Raw genomic sequence first — 19,997 nt, 5'->3', positions numbered from 1 at the left:
GAGGTGCATTTCGGATTAAGGCAAAGTCTGAATTTTGATGTCAACACGCTAATGTCACATTCTATTACAGATGGCATTGATTTCCATGTATTAAGCGCACATAGCAAGTGAGATCTCATTAAATGAGGCAGCGAAGCCATTTCTAGGGTATCAGATAGAGAAAATCAGACTTTCAAGGCAGGTCAGTTTACGTCTCACAGGGATGAGTCACAAGTGCTTTATGAGTAAAACAGATCTTAAAAAGAGCAGTATCTAAAAAGTTAAAACACCTCAATCGTAGTCATTCTGTTTATTGATCTATATACTGTAGCTCATCGTATTTTTTCAAGAAACTAGTTTTTCTTTCAGTGGTTAAATTTAATTCCAAGCGGAGTTACGGACTGGAATTCAAACAATACTTTTACCTTGCTGTCTTTTTCTTGCTGTCTTTTGTTCTTCTCGTTATTTACATAGGCTTTATTCAACTGCTGTTTATTTTAAAAAGCATGAAGAAGAAAAATATGTATTTTTAATCTAAGGAGTTCCACAAAATACTGAAGTGTAGGTGATCTGTCCTCTTACTTCCTAAATGAAGAGATGTACTGTAAGTAACACACCATGCATGGTATTTCGTCTTAAAGGTCACAAAATGTAATCTACAGGAAGGTCTCTACGAATATGGATGTATGAAAAGTTAAAATTTAAACCAGCCATGGGCAGCATCTGGACAGAGAGGCGTTGATGTTCCGGCAGGGATCAGTGGGATGACATACAGTGGGTGTTTAAACACTGCACTGTGGCTCTTAGTCCAGAGGACTGAAAGTTTTATAAGTAATTTTTAATAAGTAACCGATTAAGACCTATAAAGAAGGCAGCAGGATAAACTACTGTGCTTTATATGAATTACCTGTTCACCTGAATTCCTGACCTTCCTGCTTCCCTGACCTCTGACCTTCTCCAGCAAATGTTTGGAAACCCAGGAATGCTTGATTCTGCTGTCTGCTTGGGTTTCTCCTACTTTGTTCCTTCTTAATTTGTACCACAAAGGTGAATTTAACCCTCTAACCCCGTCTCCTGCACCAGCTCCACAGGAAGTGGCCACAGGCGTGAGGCGTCACTGAGAGGAAGTGTAGTCTTAACGGAGATGATGTCCCGCAGGCCCTGCATCTCCATTACATTCCTAGTAAATTTATTTTGGGATGATAATGTGTCATGGCATTCGCAGACATTTCCTAGGGAAAATCACACGCGTTTTAATCGGTGGAAGAAGGGCTTGTGCAAGATGGTTTGGGATTCGGGGACCTGCGATGTGCACATCGGCGTACTTTCCAGAGACCAGAGCCTCACGTCCCCTGTTCTAGAATCACTGATTCACACTCCTTCCCGGCAGCTTTCACTGGATTGCACACTCGAACAGCATCCTACAGGAAAGGTACATTGAAGCCACAGTCTTCCACTCCAGCAACAGCAACAGTGAATTGTTAATCTCCGCCATGACCTTATTCCCTTCCAATGAACCTGCACTTTATGAGAGAGTAAACTGCACTGCAAGCTCCTGCCTGATGACTTGGGATGTTTTCAAAGCCCAGGTTGCAATAGTGAGTCACTTCTGTGACCTGTCCATGGGAGCCAGCGATGGAATGTCACATACGTTATTGACAGCTTCAGTAAAGTTAAAAGTTAAAAATGTTTCTGTTCTAAAATCCAGCAGTAAATACCTCATTTCATCTACTCTAATTGTATGCAATATCAGTTTGAGGTGATCAGAACGTTCATTATAAACTAATTCCTGCACTGTTACTTTAGATTCTATGAACTTAGGTTCTATCTGTGTTGTTTTCCTTTGGAAAATTATTTTAAGCCTGTTTTTGAGGAAATAATTTAACACAGTATTTCCCACAATTCAGCTTACAGAAACCAGAGAAAGACAGAATTGGTCCTCTTTGGCTTCCCGCTGAGAAGGCACTGTAGATTTATATACACGTGTCTATTAAGAGCAGGGCTTGCAGTCCAGGATGAAACATGCCCTTTTGGTGAAGCTGATTAATCCATGACCAAGCAGGTGAAGAGCTACCAATTACACTGAGTACATAAACTCCCCAAATGCCTTTCGTACATGTTCAGGCTTCTCACATGTGCCACCGAAAATTTGCCTCCAGTGTAATGGGGTTTATCTGTGGGGTTATCGTCACTCTTTGTAAATGGCCGTAGGATCAACGAAAGCACGTTCCTCACTCAGTAATCTCTGGCCAGCATCTGAAGCAGGCATTAATGTTCTTAAGGATTTATGGGAGAGCAATTCAAATGGATTAAGCCTCCATACAAGAATCCTGCAAGGAAGGTGTTATCCATCGTACTGTAGCACAGGTTCCAATTTACTGTGATTCGATCTATCCCATGAAAGTCAAAAACTTATACACTCTCCAGAAATCAATACTGGCCACAAGGCCTCCCAGCTGTGCCTGTTTTCTGTCCTTAGAGATGCTGTTAGCTTTATAAATTGCATGTCTTTGTACAATAAAGCACAGGGTCTACTAAACAAGGACCTTTACAAACAGCTCTACAGCAACATGTTCGGTTATAAATAAGAGAATCTGCCTAGGGGGTTCAAAGATTAGATGCAAGAGTAGACCGTCTTCACAGGTTTTCTGTTGCCTCTATTTTCAAAAGTATCTGCCGACTGATTGAAAGTGTTTGTTTCTAATTTACTGACTTTTTTAAAGCAAAAATTGGGGAAGCACTTAGTAATGACAGGTGAAACAAATTAGAACTTTATACCAAATACCTTCACCATTTAACTTCCAACACAGAATATAGGGTCTTCTTCCCAGCAAGAGGATAAGAAGCTCGTACAGTATGTGATGATTTCTGATTCCTGAAAAAGGAAGCGTGGTGTGGGTTTATAAATTACTAATGCATCCCGAGCAGATGATGAAAAACATGCTCATGTTGTGCAATGCTCGCCACAGATTTTTGAAATCCTTGTTGTATTCTCATTTTTGTCCCTTTATTATTCTAAAGTAGGGCAAGATTCTCACTCTGTATCATTACTGACTTCAGGGTTTGTTTGTTCGTTTTGGTTGCTTGAAGCGTTGAGTGTCTCTGTCGCTCAATACTGGAACAGAGAATCGTTCCACAAAGGAAGGACCGTCCCCAGGGACTAAGTGAGAGCAGAGCTGGCAGCTCAGTTCTCTGCAGGTCTGCTGGCCTGCTGTTGAGAATTAGACTGATAGACAGACTCTCCTGCCCCATCCCACCCCCTCAGCTGTGGAGGCGCTGAACTTTTTTAGCTCCTGGAAAGTTATCTGTTGGTTTCCTAGAACTTTTCCAAACTCATTTCCACATGCTGTCGTTGTACGATCATCAATACAGGGACTGGCCTCCTCAGAAAACCTTCGAAAACAGAGGTTCATAGCTGGTCATGGGATTGCAATGCCTGTTATTAACCAGCTGAATGAAGTGCAAACGTTTCTAGAATTAAAACTACCTGTTGTCGATATAATTATGCACATGACATATAGATTAAAAAATTACTGAAGATTATTACAGAAGACAAGTGCATGTACAAAATACATGATGTACACCAGGACCACAGAATTATTAAAAACCAGCAAGCAACTGTGTTAAACAGGAAAATAAATTTAACTCGAATACTAGCAGCAGAATGTTACTGTAGTATCAGAGTAGGGATGGCCAAGCCTGGTCCTGGAGAACCACAGTCCATATTCTTCTTTATAGGTTACCTTATATTATCAGTTTGTAATAACTTGGAGCACATATAGATGGTGATCAATTTAATCAGTTCATTAGTTCAGTAATCCCTGAACCAGTAAAGTTATGTAACTTTCCTGATCAAGTAATCAAAACAAAATTATTCCAAGAGTTAAGAAATGGATGATTTACCAGTGACCGACAGCACCCGTTGGGTTGTGGCTCACCAGCACCGCTGATTTGCAGAAAAATACAGATCCAGTGTGGTGAGGCAAGGTGAAGTGTTGCAACATGACTCAGGTAGGAGAAACCCAAAATGAAAAAAAAAACGTTTTGCATCACTGTTGGTGCTATGGAAATAGGAGTCATTGGGAGAAATCATGTTGCTGTTTTTGAAAGCCGTAGACTGCAGAATATCCCCAGTGGGAATCAAGTAATCAGGTGCAAAGCCGGACCATATAGAGTACATGCTGTGAAATCATCACATGTAGATTGGAAAGGCAACTATGAAATAAGAAATGATAAATATACCTTTCCCTGGCCACAAATGAACTAATGCGAAATGGGCCCTTACAGAAACGAACCACGTGCACAGCAGCCAGGACAGTGCCATTTACAGGAGTAGTGTTCTGCTCTCTGGCCCAAGCTCCTCAGGATGGGCTGAGAGACCCCTTTTCCACCAGGTGCTGTGACGCAGAGACATGGGAGAAGTTATGAGGTTTCTAGCAGCCGGAGGGTTTGTGGCAGAATGGAACCCCCCAAACATTCCGTCCTGCCTCTGTTCGCTGAAATCTAACACCACCTCCACACACACTTCCCTGGGTCCTCCGCCTGGGCCTTGTGACTTTTTCCCCCTTGTTCTTCGTGTTCCACCTTGAGCTCTCAAATGATTTAATTCAATTAGCAAACTTGTTAATTACGCCTCTTTCCCACAGGCTTCAACTTGGAAACAGTGGGAGACGTTTATAAAAATAATAAGAAAGCTGAGAAATGCCACGTCTTGGCACTTAAAAAACAATATCACAAGGTTGGTAATGAGCAAGCCGTTAGAGAGCAATCAAGGGTTCGTTCAAGTCATTGAAAGTTTCTCTGGAATGTGAAGCAGAAGACTCTGGATAGGATAAGGAATGAGAAACCCTTGAGCAGATGGGTCAGCAGAGAAAACCAAATGGATGCAGGAAAAATGTCACCACAACTCTGCTTCACCCCCACCTGGCCAACATATATGACTCACACTGTGGCCGAAAGTGAATTTTCCTGTATTTTTACCAAGGCTCTTACAAAAATAAGAATGAAAGTGTAATGGCAATGTTCCTTTCTGTGCACAATGGCATTGACATTGGCTTGACAATAGCGCACAGTATGTAATTAAACACAGGATAGATGTGAGAAGGATCATTAATGAAATAATTTACACTAGTGGCTGATCAAAGTGGGAATCTTTGAGAGTCCCACAGAGCACTCACATTAAACAGATAAAAGCATTGTATATCAGCAGCGACCAGGGGATTAACAACCATTTCATATCTATTAACAACCCAGCGGTAGTTTTATAATGTGGGTATTTCAAAGCTTCTGTTGTTTGTTAGGTTTTGGGGAGTTTTTCTGGGATTTCAATTGCTGTTACATTCAATGGACCTTACAGCAAGCCTTTAAAAATATCTGACCATGGACTGGCAACCTCGAATGATACAAAAAGGCCCGTTGCCTTTGGAGGTGCTTTGAGATACCCATTAAAAGTTCCTATTCGGTGTCTGTGAATCAATTTGTCTGAGGTATTTAAAAGCCCTCCAAATCAGCTCGCGTCTAGCAGAGCCAGAAATGGTAATTAGGTACAAGTAAACTCCAGCATCGATCTGGGACCTGGCATAGGTTGGCAGTAATGGAGAGTACAATGCCAAGCTATTCCAGCATTGTGCTGCTATCCAGAAAAGCAATTGCCAGCAGCCATGTCACCCTTCGACTCACAACTGGCAACCCAATGAAACTAAGCTGGAGTGAGTAGCTGGATGGGAGACCTGGGAAAATGAATGTTGCTGCTAGAAGAAGTGTTAGTGGCGCCAGTAATGCAACCTGTGTGGGTCCTAATGCCCCAGTATAGTGACGGGGAAACTGTACTGTGAAAAGACATAAAATCGAGGTCCTCATTCTCCATGGTCATTAAAAATCCCACATAAATCCAGGGCGTTTGTCAAAAAGAAAAAGAGAGTTATCCCAATGTCCTGGCCAAATTTCCCCCTGGCCTTTACCCATCATGGGCTCCTAATAATCCCCATCTATGGACTGGCTTCATCACTTATAGCTAGTGTGTAGGGAGTGTACTGGCACACTCTGGCTGCTATCGCATCATCCAGGGGGGGCTGCACACTGGTGGTGGTGCAGGAGAGTTCCCATTGCCAAAGGCACACAACTCCAGTTCTAGGTATTGTAGCTCTCTTTAAAGCTCCAACACATGAAGGTTAGGCGCTCAGACACTAGATTAGACAATTAGAGACTAGTCTAATTAATCTTTTAAGTGGATCAATTAGGTGTCTAAGAGTGTGGGAGGAATGAAAGCCTGCAGACACACCAGCCCTCCATGACTGAAGCTAGGCACCCCTGTCCAAGCCCTCAGTCATTCCATCTTCCATAGTATACTCTGCCCTGCTGTTCTCTTGCTCCGTGATTTTTCCATACTGTGGCCAACAAGCTTTCTCTTCGGTCAGAGATCCGCCTGTACCCAGAGCAACGGTACATCCTAGCAGAGACAAAGAGACGTACTGTAAGAACACAGGGATGGTCGAGAACAGAGGGGACACCATTCGAAATGTGGGTTCAGTCAGTTGCTCTTCACTTCAGGATGTCACCCAGCTCTTCACTGAAGACCTCTCGGGAGACAGCTCCAGGGTTAACAAGCCAAGGCACCAACAGGAATTCATTTGCCGAATGTGAGTTTATTGGCTGTCACCTTCCACGCACATCCAGTACGAAGAAGAATATAACATCTTGCCCTTGTACAGGCTATATTCCTGTCGCATTTCTAAGACGATTAAAAGGAATCTAATTCTTCTCTCATATCTGAGACATTTACAGTTAGGCTTCATTTCTTTCATGTGAGGTTGAAAGGTTTTCTATTTACGCTAGACCGAATAATTTAATTTCTTGAAGGCATTTTTATGGTATCCTAGCGATTGTAAAGATTAATCTGAAGCCGAGTGAATTCCTCTGAATCTAGGCTGATGTATGTTACTTGCTCAATAACAAAAAACCGCCTCATTAAAGAAGACGTTCCCTAACACGGAAAGGGCACGATTAATAAAACTTTAGAAATGATCGCTGTCTCTCCTTTCTAAAAAGGCCGGTAACACGAGAGCTTGTTGTCTTGTTTTAGGCTAGAACTCAGGATTTCTCACCTGTAGTTTGAATCCCAACATTGATTATTTCCAGGAATTATAAAGTCAACACATTATACAACCATGTAGTGAATCTAGATTATATTAATGTGAAATCTAATATTACTGCTTTCTATCATTATTAAAGAAGCAGAAACTGCTAACTTATCAATGGCAAGAATATCTTTGTCTGCATGTTTAACTAAAATATGCACCCAAGCTTTGAAATTCACGTCAGAAGTCAGACGTTAGAAGATATGCACTACATATCATGTTTGTCCTTATTTCTTCTTATATCCTACATGTATATGATGTGAATCTATGAAGAATTTTGAGTTTACAGTTACTTGAAGGAATGAAATTCAATTCCATCTGACCTTAACATTACTGTGAAGTATTACACAGATTTTGCTTTGCAATAACAGGATAAATGTTGAGTTTTACCATAATGAAAAACTGCTCTATTTGCCATGAATTGCTCTGTTTGCTTCATTTGCATTGTTTTCTAAACAAATTTGGAGATTTAGCATCATGATGTGGGATTCATTGTGCGGCAATATGTTTTTGAAAACACCTGATTTACTGTATGTTACTTGATAGTAGGTCATTACTGGATAGTAGGTAGTAATCCTTCAATTGCAAAAAAAAATAATAGGGTCTTATGGGTTTACAGCCCTCATTGGGATTATTAACAATGCCATCTCAAGGATGCAAATGATGGGTTTCGTGGTATCACAGACACTGGGGGCAACAGTTAACTCCTAAAGCATGCTAGGTAGAAATAACTTCAATTTAGATTATTACTGTGAACTGTGCGGGGGAATGTACATCAGACACTTAAAAACTGCACTTCCAGGAGTCTTGGAAATCTCAAGGCAACGCTGACACGAGTTTCAGTCAGAGGGATTAAGCATTCAGACTCGGCCACTGCGCCTAGCTCACCATCCAGTCTGGGAAATCTGGCTTCTTGACAAAAAAATAAAGAAGTTTCTGAAATCCATGTTGATGTATTACATTCTTGCATAAATATGTGTAACACTAGGCGATGTTTCACAGTGAGAAAATAGGCCTATTTGTGGATTTTCATTTTGTTAGCATATAAATGAATGTACTTTATCCTTAAAAATGGACAGAGCACACTACGGACATATAAAACTGTGGAAACCAAAACGGAACTAATAAAAATGGTCTGTCTTGAGGTTTGATGGTGGACTCTTCATGTTTAATAAAGCAATCCTGCAGCAACTGTTGTAAGAATGGGAACCAATTTATGAGCCTTCATCCCTCAGCCTCCAGCCTGCGGAGGGAAGACGTCAGCTCCGTGTTTTAACGACACAGAAGAAATAGGGGAGCTGCCGAAGCATTGACATAAAATCTGTTTGCCTATAAAAATGCCTCACTCCACTTGAACAAAGCAGTTTTTTTGCTTGGTGATCTACTGTCCTTGTTCTCCAAGCTCACCTTGGCCTAGGATGTTTATTTGTTTATTTAGATGTTGGACGTTAAGAAATAAGGCTTTTGGTCCATAAAACTGATCTTGCTTGGCTGTGTTTAAACCTGCCCTGTTTAATAAAAAGACACATGTGCACCTCTAAAGAAGCAGTGAGCTCCAAAGGAGCAGGTAAAGGTTTATTCCATGGTGAAAGGATAAGAAAAGTGACACATTTCAGGCTCCACAGCACATCTTTTCCTTTCAGCATGGAATAAACCTGTACCTGTTCCTTTGCAGCCTACGCATGCTGACGCTGTTCTCTGCTCAAACTTACTCAGTGGGCTGGTTAGCTTTTGCTCCTGACCAAAATTTGCTCCTCGTCTCGTGAAAGTCAAATTGAATGTGCAAATCAAGGGGTTAGTTGAAAAAAATCAGGAAACCTACCTATATTATACATGGAGGGAGAAAAAATTTGGACTGGAGGACAGAAGATTTTAAATCTGACTTTTAAATCCTAACAGGAAGCAGCTAATGGCATCTGCAGTATGCAATATTCCTTATTAACTTTATTAGTGTGTACAATTTGGGTTTGCACCTCTGCCTCACAGCTCCAGAAACCTGAGTTTAATTCTGACCTTGTGCATTAGTCAGTGGAGTGTACAATTTCTCCCCTTGTTCATGTGGGTTTGCTTCAGGTAATCCTGATTCTTCTCAGCTACCAAAGACATGCAGGGCAGGTCTGATTGTCCCTCCTGGGGTTCAGTCTCCTGGTTACCATTCGAGAGGGAGATGGGCTCACCTCCGTGCTACTCTGCCCTGTTAGGAGTGTCAGATTAAGAAGAAGGGGAGCATAGTACAGTGAATCTCACTGAAATCAGGAGAGCACAAAGCAGTACGGTACTTAGAGATGCCAAACAGAGAAACAAAGGGAAGAGTGTGAAGGCGATTTGGCCAAATTAAAAGGCAAAATTGCTGTGCAGGTTTTCATAGAAAAATAAGCCATTTAAGAAGTGCACCATGGCGATGCAAAACCTGCAGACTAGCAGGCTCTGGAACAGTGTCGTGATGGCTACAACATATAACATCGTTTTCCAAATGCATCCCTCTCAATCTGATGCACCCTGACTCTCATCCTCTCTTCTTTTTATAAGGCTCTTTTATTAATTAACCAAAGTGAGTGTACTCTGTCCTGGCTGTTACAAATTCCTGTACTGGCTTGGACTGGAATCCCCCTGAGTAGTGCTGGGCAGGCTCTGATCAATGTGGAATTAATGTGCACAGCACCTCTCCTCGACTCCACCAGCTAATCACATTCTGTAGCTCAGGCTCAGCCATTCAGCAAACGCTGATTTTAATTGAAAAACATCCAAGCCTTGCAAAATGATTAACTTATGATCATTAACTCACTGATCCATGAATTATTCAGTCCTAAATGGCATATCAGGGCGGTGCTGCCATTTCTGAGCTACTTAATCAAGTAGTGGTTGATGCATGTTTCTTTATTGTTTTTGAAGGGGAACTTCTGAAGTTTTGAGAGAATAAATTCTACAAAGAAATCTTGAGGAAATCATTTTTATAGCCGTTCTTGGTGTTGTTTGATTATTCCTGTGTTTGTTCTTTCGTAAATCACAATCCTTTCCTGGTACTAATCCCCCAAGCAGATAATGTATGTGGTTCCAATGTCAGGGGATCAATCTCTTTCTGCCCTTGTTGGAGCTCTGATACTGTGAACTCTGTTTCCCTCTGCTGTTAGAAGCTGGAACTGCAGCTGGGGATGACAGGATCAAGGATTTTACGTGTTGCCTGCTTACATTCAGCCAAGCACAGTGAGCTAAGACACAGTGAAAGGAAAATAAGGTGTAAAGCACAGTGAAATAATTGTAAAAGAATGGTAAAGCATAGACATGCATAAAAAAAAAATAATCTACACTCTGTAGATTTGTGCTTCCCTGCTTGAAATGTTCAGTTGCCCAGAGGAAAACTAAGAAAATGCCATGCAGATATACTGTAGTAAACTTTTTATAATGTTACCCATAACAAGAGTTACACTCTGGATTTGAAAGCTGTGATAATGAGCACATTCTAATGGCACATTTTAAAGGACAGTGGGCAGACAGGAGAGCTGGAAAGACGTGACTTGAATTAGGCTTTGGGTTACATTTATCATTATAGCCTCTATCAGTTTATTGTAATCTATAGCAACTGTGAGTTTCAGTAGTCATGCTTTCTGAGACAAACATGCTTAGGTGCAAACTCAGAGCAAAAAGCATTCAAAAAAAGAAAGTGTACAATGTGCAGTTTGTTTGTTTCACATACAGTACCAGTAAGTGGTAAAATCCCAATATAAAATAGGAATAAAAACTTCAGAACATCCCAACTATAACATCCAGATTTATGCCTCCTGCAGCCCAGTATTTAAAAACAGCTGTTCTTTGGGCAGTTCCAAGAAGTGGGTCGGCACCCCCTGTTAAAATGCAGCACTCTGCTCTGCTGAACTCAGTGAGCTCTTGTGCAGGGATAATTATCTGCTTCTGGCTCAGCAGGATCCTACCAAGTTAACTCCGAAGAGTTGAAGCAGACGTGAGTGGGGTGAGGATGGGAGAAGGGAGATCTCTGAGCCTTGACATGAGGGATTTCAGACAGCACAGAGGACACGGTCTCGGCGCTCGGCGAGGTGGCACTTTCAAAATGCTACCTCGATGAATAAAATAAGAGTTGTTTTTCTAATGTTTCCATTCTAAAATCTGGGCAACTGCTTTTTTTTTGTTGTGGTTTTTGTTCAGACTATTTTTTTTCGATTATTTCCGATTATTTTAATCGATTATTTCGATTATAACAGCATTTGGTTCTTTGATAACTCGTCGGTTCTTGTTTATCATCATCTTCTAAGATCTGGATGAATAAGAACCAAAGAATGATCTTGCAAAATAATAATTAAAATTAGTTTGCATCATGCTAACTGACAAGAAACAAAAATAGAGACTTAGAACAATTCAGTTGCACTCTGAAACTCCAGACGCACTTCACAGACCTCATAATGGTGATGATGAATTCTTTTATTTGCTTTAGGTGGTATCGTGACATGGAGTTTATTCACGGTACACATTGCCTTGACAGAAGTGTTCAACGGCCGATCTTGGTGTTAATTAATGTATCTCTGCACCTTTAAATAAATCATGTTTATGAAGACTTGGCCACTTTGATCACCGTAATAATGAGATTTTTTAGCAAATTACCCCCGTCACTGAAAAAAACAAATACCTTGGAGAACGTACCTGTCATCACGAGATGCTGAAAGCCTGTGAAAAAGAGGCGCGCTTGGCAGGCAGGAAGCTAGGAGCCGTGTGTCAATGTGTCATCCCTCTTCCAGAATTATTCATGGGACTGAGCAACATCACAGCAATAACATGTCAGATTTAACTGCAATCAAGTCACTTCACATTCCTTCTGCCCCTCTTCCTAAGAAGTGGGAAATATGCGCGTTCTTATTGTGCCATTAAGCATTTAGGACAGGAGGCGAAATGCTCACAGAAATATATTTTTTGCTTTTTTAAAAAAAACACACACTTGTTAGGGACTTCACAACTTTCACAACAGGCAGAGTTTGGAAAGTCCTAGCCTAGACTCTGAAGGCCAACACACACCAAAGCATACAAAGACTTATTCTGTGCATTATCACCATCATTAATAACTATCTGCCTCAAAAGCCTTTGTTTTACCATATTATCAGGTGTGACACATGAATTATTCTGTGTGGCAGAAACAAGCAGGTTCAAGGGCCTAAGAGAGGCTGAGAAAGTAATCACAGTCTGGGTGAGATACGATTCAGACAAAAAATGCATAATTAGAAATACATGGCAAACGTTTCATTTAATGTGGGTATGATCTGTGTGACCTCATCCCTGTGACACATTCCAATCTGAGTTTTTGTTTAAATAAATCCTTTTTTTAAAATCAAGCACATGAACATTTCTTAGTCACCTGATTATTTATTTGATACATTGTACATGATCATTTCAGCTAAAACATTGTTATATGTACCAAGTAAAGAAGCTACCCAGACACAGAACAAGGTATTCAATTGTAATAACTGGGCAGCCAGCACAGCCTCAAGAGACACGTTGACTCCTGCCCACAAACCTCTCTTTTAATTAATGTTTCCCATTTGAAATTTGTTCAAATGCTTTGTAAAACCGCCCGCAGAGACAAAATTCAAACTCACTTTCAAAATACAGATAAGGTCATTGGTTTGTATTTAACCTGGTAGTTGCCTCATATTTTTTGGACAAATGAACAACATAGTCCTAGAACCCCCGGAACAGCCTTTGCAGGTGCCTGCTGGGACTGGCCTTGCTGTAGCCTCCACAATCACATCAGGTTAGTATAAGGGAACTACAAGTAGCAGAAACTCAATACCATGTGCACTGTGGTGACCATGCATCTGAATTTTAAAGTACCATACCCCAGAAATTTACTCTGATAACAAATGATTGGACAGTCGTCTCAGACTGGGTTTTCTTTTTAATCCATTTGTTCATAGGGTTGACTTCTGCCAAGTGATACATAAACAGTATGCAAAAGCTCATAGAACCATAAACGGTATGCAAAAGCTGTACTAATCAACGGCCTGAGCATTTATTGGAAGGTCAGAAGGGTTGAGCCAAGTGCCTTAATCAGGCGTGATGCCAGCTTGGGATCTTCAGGCACTTGGCACCCTCTTCTTGGGGCTGATCTTCCTCTTCACTGGTCCCGCAGGCTGCTGAGCTGCGCTGGCCTGCTGCCCAGACTTCACCTCATCAATAAATGTCTCAATGGCCACAAACTTCTCGCTCAGATCCCCCAGGCGCTCCTTCAGGGCGTTGAACTCCTTGAAGAGGTCGTCCAGCGCCTCGGACAGGGGCTGAATCCTGGAGAAGGGCAGAGGGAGAGTGAGCCTGCGGCGGGGGTAGCCTGGATTGGCAGCAGGCGGGACAGTGGAGGGGAGCGGGGGGGGGGCAGGGAACGGCGAGAACAAGCATGGGATTCAGCATGGTTTCGTATCAGTCAGACCCAGCTGTTTAGATGCCTTGGTCTCTGTGAATCCAGATTGGGGCGGAGCGGTGGCTCTGTGGCTAAGGATTTGCACCTGTGGCTGGAAAGCTGCTGGTTCAAATCCCAAGGCCAGCAGAGGAATCCTACTCCGTTGGGTCCCTGAGCAAGGCCCTTAACCCCAGCTGCTCCAGGGGCACCGTATAAATGGCTGACCCTGCGCTCTGACCCCAGGCTTCTCTCCCTGTCTGTGTGTCTCATGGAGAGCAAGCTGGGGTTTGCAAAAAGATGAATTCCTAATGCAAGAAATTGTATATGGCCAATAAAGTGATCTTATCTCTCTCTTATCTCTTATATACTGCATTGCTTTCTTCCTGAAGACACCCAGCTAATAATTGAGGTTACAGTTCCAGGGTAGGGCAAGGGTCCTCCAGGTGGCCTCAGGCATTCACCACTAAGATGCCTTATCGACTCTATGTCATCCCAGCAACCCTTCGCCAAGCAGGCACTGTCTGAGTCTGCCCTGGGCGCTGTGGTCTCCAGCCCACTGCTGTGTACCCTTCGCATCCCATAGTTCTCTGATCGTACTGTTACAGTGTGAAAGCACCAGTTCGACCCAGCCTTCTCAGCTGTTCCACACAAAAAAACAAATCTGCTCGAAAACTCTTTATTGCACTCAAAACATTAAGTTCATGGTGAATTAACGGGGTGGTGTAAGGACAGGAGCAAATCTCGCTTCCAATCTATAAAAGTAAAGGAAATTTCCCTGTGCTCTAACTGGAAACCATTATGGGTTTTTTGTTTACATTGCATAATGAAAAGTTCTATTTTGAGCTACAGATTGCAGTTTGGAAAATCATAGCTCCAAGTGTCTTTAATAGGACGGTTAACCAAGCAAAATGACAACTGTCTATTGTCCTGTAACTTAATTAGCCCACTGAGGAATTGGAACAGATACAGTCAGTAGGCATTGCCACAAGAAGAAATGGACACTGTAATGAACAACACAAATTACTGACGTGACCTTCTTCATGTAAAATGCCGCAAGATAAAATTCATTAAACCTTTTCTTCGTCAAAAAGACACTCCCTGTGGTCAGCTTATATTCTGGAAATGAAACGTAAATACATCAAACCCATGATCAACATCGGTTTTAGCGTTGCTGCAGAGTGTAATTAAATGATGAGGACGCAGACCAGAACAAAAAAATTTTGGCACCGGGAGTTCTAAGATGTTTGATCGCATGCTTTTGAGAAGTGCTTCTCAGTATCTGAACATTTTTCTGAAGTCAAACACTGTAAGAGATGCAAACCTCATTTGCCATCTTGTGGGCTGATTACTGTATTCAATTACTGCTTACAGCATAAAGTCTGATAAATGAGGCAGCGTTTCACATCAGCCGTTTCAGTGATGCATGATGTACCAGGAGCACAGAATTCATAAGCATCTCTTTTTCTTTTTACTGATGTTCCCTGAATGTAGTGTTGCCCAGAGACTGCTTCTCCTGCATTGACTGCTCCACTCAGAATTACCACTGGCAGTTACGTATCTGTAACAGGCCTGGAGCCCAGTTCTGATCAGTTGTTATGGGTGGATGCAAACTTTGACAACAGCCTGCAGTGCACTGACTGCAATGTGGCTTGGAAGGCGCAAATGGGCAACACTTTGTGTTCACCTGCAGAATGAGGTTAATATTACTGTGAGTCTTCCCAAGTCATCAGCGTCCCCTAGAGCGATCTAGGATAATCCAGTAGGGAGGAGTACAGTGGGTTTGTGCCTGGAAAGCTCTGGGATAACTGGTTCTACCTGGCATAGTCGGGCAGGACGGACTGGTGGTCATTCTTCAGGAGAGTCCTCATCTGGGTCAGGATGTCAAACCTCCAGTTGTCCAGGACTTCGGTCAGGTTGGCAACCCCCCGCATGCTGACCTTATCGGCTGACAGCAAAGGTCATCACAAAAATCATTTCGTTACAAACCTCCTTCTTGCATTTTCAGATTTGCAGTTTCACATGCTCTCTTTCGCTGAAGCTCTACCTCTAAAAGCTCTGCTGCAGCTCGACTGCTCAAACTCTTGCACTTTTGCAAAATACGTAATCTGATTCTATATGATTCTATGTTCACAACACATGAAAGAGGATAATTAAATATAATGACAGACCACCTCATTATAGTTTTCTCTATCTCATACCCGTCCAAGGCTTCATGACACAAAAGCAATGTAGCTTTGACACCCGAGAGAGCAAGAAATTACTGTTAACCTTAAATTACATTTTCTTTCCACTTTCACGTAAGTATATGCTGTGCCTCAAGTTCTGCTTTTGATCTTCTCTGAGATGACAAGAAAGTAAATAACACAGCTTACTTACTTACACCCAGAAGCACCTTTTATATAGACAATGATGTTGTTTAACTTGCAAGTACTGTTTCTATACCACTTTAAATCCTTCCCTCAGTTTTCATTAAAGCCCAGACTCTTACAAAAAGATGGATCATATTTTGCTGTAAAAATTATGATTGCACAGAAAGCCCAAGTGAAACACCAGGCCCCAGAGGCAATCCTGGACTGGAACACTTGGAGAAAGCTCAACAGCTGAAATGTTTTCCTTCTTCTTTCCTCGTTCCTTTGCATTCAGTGCTGTTGCACCTCCCTGCTCGAACATGATCCATCAACATTCTGTTCTTATTATAAGAGGAATTGGCTTCTATGCAAGTCTAGACAGCACTGTTTTCTTACTCCACAAAAACATCAAACCACTGGAAATGTGATAGCAAATGGTCATTTCAGCTCCTGTTCGTAATATTTACCAAGATAAGGTGCTATCCAGATGCAAGAAGATTGAACTAATTTTGACCACCGTAGAATAGAATGGAAACAGTATGTTCAACAGGAAGGAGCTCACCTCCATCCCGGTAGTTCCACTCTCCAGCTGGGCGTTTCTTTTGACTCAACACCACCACTGCCAGCCCCAGCAGCAGACACAGCCTGAGACACATCCTGGGTGCACCAACTCAGTGACACAGCCTGAGGAGGAAGACAGCAAGACAGATCAGGGAGGGGTCCCGGGCTGGGATTCAAAACACAACAGCGTCCTGCACTGCAGGCACCAGCTCTGAGGAGGTCAGGGGTCATCAGCAGGTCTATACCATGTACAGCACAGCAGGTGTCACCTGTAACCTCCTCCTGGTTTCCTTAGAAGCTGTGGAATTACTGTACTTGCAGAAGCCAGCGGCACTCTTACTGAAACCTGCCCAGGACACTTCAGGTTCAACAGACACAAGTGACACTGACTCTTACATCATTTTTCAATTACCAGTGTTCTCCTGTGCAAACAATTTGCTATCTTTTATTCAGTGGCTGGTGCTGATCCCCCCCAATATGGCAAAGATGTGTATGGTATGTTAAAGCAGATGTTAGATATTCAGTTCACCTCCTGAAGATGAAAGAGCATTTAAGCCAAGCTTTTTGGATTGTGCTGTTCCTACTTTTTTTATGGAATTCATCAAGTCTGTCAGGTCGCCCCCCATCCTTGTGAAGAGTTAATCGTTCATCGACTCATTGTGAGCACCACACCCACGCTGGGAGAACTGTAGGGGCTCAAATGGAAAAACTGCTCTTGAGAAAAAGGGGAAAGACCGAGAGTGATATTTCATCTGTAATTGGAAATGCATACAAAACATATGTAGAAGAGATTTAACTGGGTGTGTTTACAAGCATCTGTATTTCTTAAGCACACAGGAAAAATGAAACGTATTCATTAATCTAATTGCATCATTTGCATGTCTTTCTGATGCTCAGATTATTTTGCTGTTTGCATGGTATAAACACACAGCAGGCGGAGGAGATCTGTAATGAAAACAGTTGGGTTTTCTGACATGTGACATCGTGTGGTCATTGACTTCACACAGTAAAAATCAACATTAAATACGGAACTTCGGAGTCCCGAGCCCTGGAAAAAACAATGCACCTCACTAATCAACAATAACTCTGAGTGTGTCTGTAACTCTGCAGAATACTGTCTCTTCTCCTAAGGGGTTTACATTATAAGTACATTTTAGGATTTCATTTTTTAAAACACAGTATTTTACCCCAGGCAAAACTTTTGCTGCATTTCTGTTTCTAAATAAGGCCAATTAAAAAATGTTAACATGAAGAAATATCCATAAATACTCAATTTACACCATTAATGTAGCCATATAAAGTTATTGCTGTAGTTGAAGAGTTACAAAAACTTGACAAAAGCAAAAATGCCTTTCAGCATTCTGCTGACACTGTGTAAACAACTGCAGAACCAGTGGTTCTATTCAGGAGTCTGGTGCCTAAAACCTGAAACATTTAGCATGAGAAGGAGGCGATGAAATCCCAATCACTTACCTGGGTTTTGACTGGAGAGGATTCTGGCTGCACTTCTACAGCACTTCAAAACTGCACTGCTAGGCTGTGCTGCTCCTCACCGTTCCCTGATGAGAGGGACAGACCCACACATGTTTCAGCACAGCCCGCTCCGACACACCCACCTCCACACACACTCGCTGATGCACTCACGCACATATCGTTCTTGCTAGGGCAAGGCAGGGTGCTTGAATTGCAGGAACATTTCATCCCCCCAGGTATGGTGTTTTCCTGAAGGCCTGCGCAATGTCTGCGTGATTTTAAGTTTATTTCAACTGTGAAGAAGCTCAACAATAGAAGCTCTTCCGGCAGGTTTCTCCATATTTTGAGTTGTGCTTTCTGACCAATACAACTTATTCATCTTAACCACATTGATACCTGCCAATTTACATGGGTTTCCTCTGGGGGGCGCCATGGCAAGCCAGACACCCTGGTGAAAAGTAGTGGAAGGTAATGGTGCAAGACAATGATTTTGAATGGCATCTTCCTCTGTTCTGCAATTCGAGGCCTTGCACAAAATGCACTTTGACAAGTGTGTCCTCTTTCACCCCATCTCTGGATTCCTACTCCATCTGACATGGAAATGACAAAGACATGGTGCAGATGTACTGCAGTGGCTGTCACGTATTACAGGCTACATGCCTGGCTGTTTATTTGACTTCTGAAGCTTTCTAACACCACTAACATCATGAAAGTCCTGAAGAAACAATATCCTGAGAAGCATGGTCTTCCTGCTGCCACAAGGTCTTCCTCATGTGCTCGGTGATGTGATAGGTCCAGATGGGTCTGATATGAATTGTTTCTTCCATTTGCTTTCACAGTTTAGACACTGAGAAATCCTTTCACTAGTCATCTCTGGTGATGCAGGTAGCTTAGAGGCCACAGCAAGGAAGAGCACGGGCACACAGAAACAGCAGAGAACTGCTCAACTCATAAAGGATGGAAAAAAATAGTGAAAAAGAGCAAAGGTCAAAATGGAGGAAGTATTCCTGGAGCTAATGGAAACTCTGAGCAGAGGCACTAGGAGCCTGTGGTGACATGGTCTAGTGCCAAATCACATTTTTGTTGTGCATGAAACTTCAACCGTATAAAAAAGAATGGCTCCAGCCGAACCCTTATAAGTTTCCCAAAACTGCTTTATTGGTTGGTTAATTAAGCTGTACTTCTAAAGAAAACTGTCTGGTCCCCTGTTGGGACTTTTACTGAAAAAAACTGTGAACATTTGGCCAGAACTCTTTCTGACTGGAACAAAGTGAAGCTCACCCACCTGAGTCCTACATGTGTTTGCTGTCCTCAGCCTTCATTAAGGCTGCTGATTGGAAATATCAGAACGAAGAGCATGTGCTGTTCCCAAGAACTGGGATCGCACTCAGACGTTATTAGGCCTTTCAGTTCTTCTTTAAGTGTCATTTGTTTTCTTTACACCATTCTTCTCATTTGCATTTCTGAGGAGCCAGAAATCTGTTGTTTGGAAAAAAACTGTGCTCTCTGTTGCAAAGCAAAGGAGCAGAGGCACAGTTATGTACACATTTATCTCCTAAGGTAGAGGACATTCTCACCTGTGAAAGACTCCACAGTGTTCAAACCGCGTAATAAAATCATCATATTTGATTTTTTTATATCTGCTTCACTTAATGAATTGCCTGCCAAACATTTGTGTTTGAACCAGCGTGTCCTGAACTAGATTAAACTCTCGGAGGTGGTGTGATTTTCATACACTTCGCATGTCCAAACGTCTCCCTTTAAAACTACGCCTGCATTCAGTTCAGGGACTTTGCCCTAGAAAAGACACCCAGATCTAAGCGTTCAAAGCCACCCTGGGCTAACTGGAATGTCAAAACCTTTAAAGTTTTCGCATTTGAAATTCAAACAGCTTCTCTCCTTGCTCACCACCTTCTGTGTTTTTAATATATAACAAATGCAAACAAGAGAGTTGTATCCTTCAGTTTGCTGTTGAGTTTTCCTCTTGTGCAGGATATTGTTTCCAGTGATGATACAGAAAGAGGGCTGCTCCCGGGTGCCACGTCGACAGAGCTCTTAATAGCAGACACATGTGTCCCGTGAACATTATCCAACTTTGTACGC

At 42.2% G+C, this 19,997-nt stretch overlaps 1 protein-coding gene across 1 annotated transcript; it reads right to left on the bottom strand.

The window, feature by feature from the left end:
* Positions 1–12,462: 12,462 nt before the first annotated feature.
* Positions 12,463–17,971, bottom strand: LOC148818399 (uncharacterized). Its single transcript, XM_088936755.1, has 4 exons — positions 17,895–17,971; positions 16,423–16,544; positions 15,328–15,457; positions 12,463–13,400 (listed from the first exon to the last, which is right to left on the bottom strand). The coding sequence occupies exons 2-4, from the start codon at positions 16,514–16,516 to the stop codon at positions 13,193–13,195; spliced, it is 432 nt and encodes a 143-aa protein (XP_088792881.1). The 5' UTR covers positions 16,517–16,544; positions 17,895–17,971; the 3' UTR covers positions 12,463–13,192.
* Between the last annotated feature and the right edge of the window lie 2,026 nt (positions 17,972–19,997).

The sequence above is a fragment of the Atractosteus spatula genome, chromosome 18 (genome assembly GCF_055471065.1).
Source record: "Atractosteus spatula isolate fAtrSpa1 chromosome 18, fAtrSpa1.hap1, whole genome shotgun sequence".
Lineage (NCBI taxonomy): Eukaryota > Metazoa > Chordata > Actinopteri > Semionotiformes > Lepisosteidae > Atractosteus > Atractosteus spatula.
The sequence above is the reverse complement of the archived record's forward strand: the minus strand, read 5'-3'. Positions and strand labels throughout refer to the sequence as shown.

Bases quoted from the DNA above. Each gene is read 5' to 3' on its own strand.
- LOC148818399 (XM_088936755.1), bottom strand. From the start codon at position 16,516: ATGTGTCTCAGGCTGTGTCTGCTGCTGGGGCTGGCAGTGGTGGTGTTG. The intron at 15,458-16,422 runs GTGAGCTCCTTC...CTTTGCTGTCAG, and splicing joins GTGGAACTACCGGGATGGAG to CCGATAAGGTCAGCATGCGG. The intron at 13,401-15,327 runs GTAGAACCAGTT...GCCCTTCTCCAG, and splicing joins GTCCTGCCCGACTATGCCAG to GATTCAGCCCCTGTCCGAGG.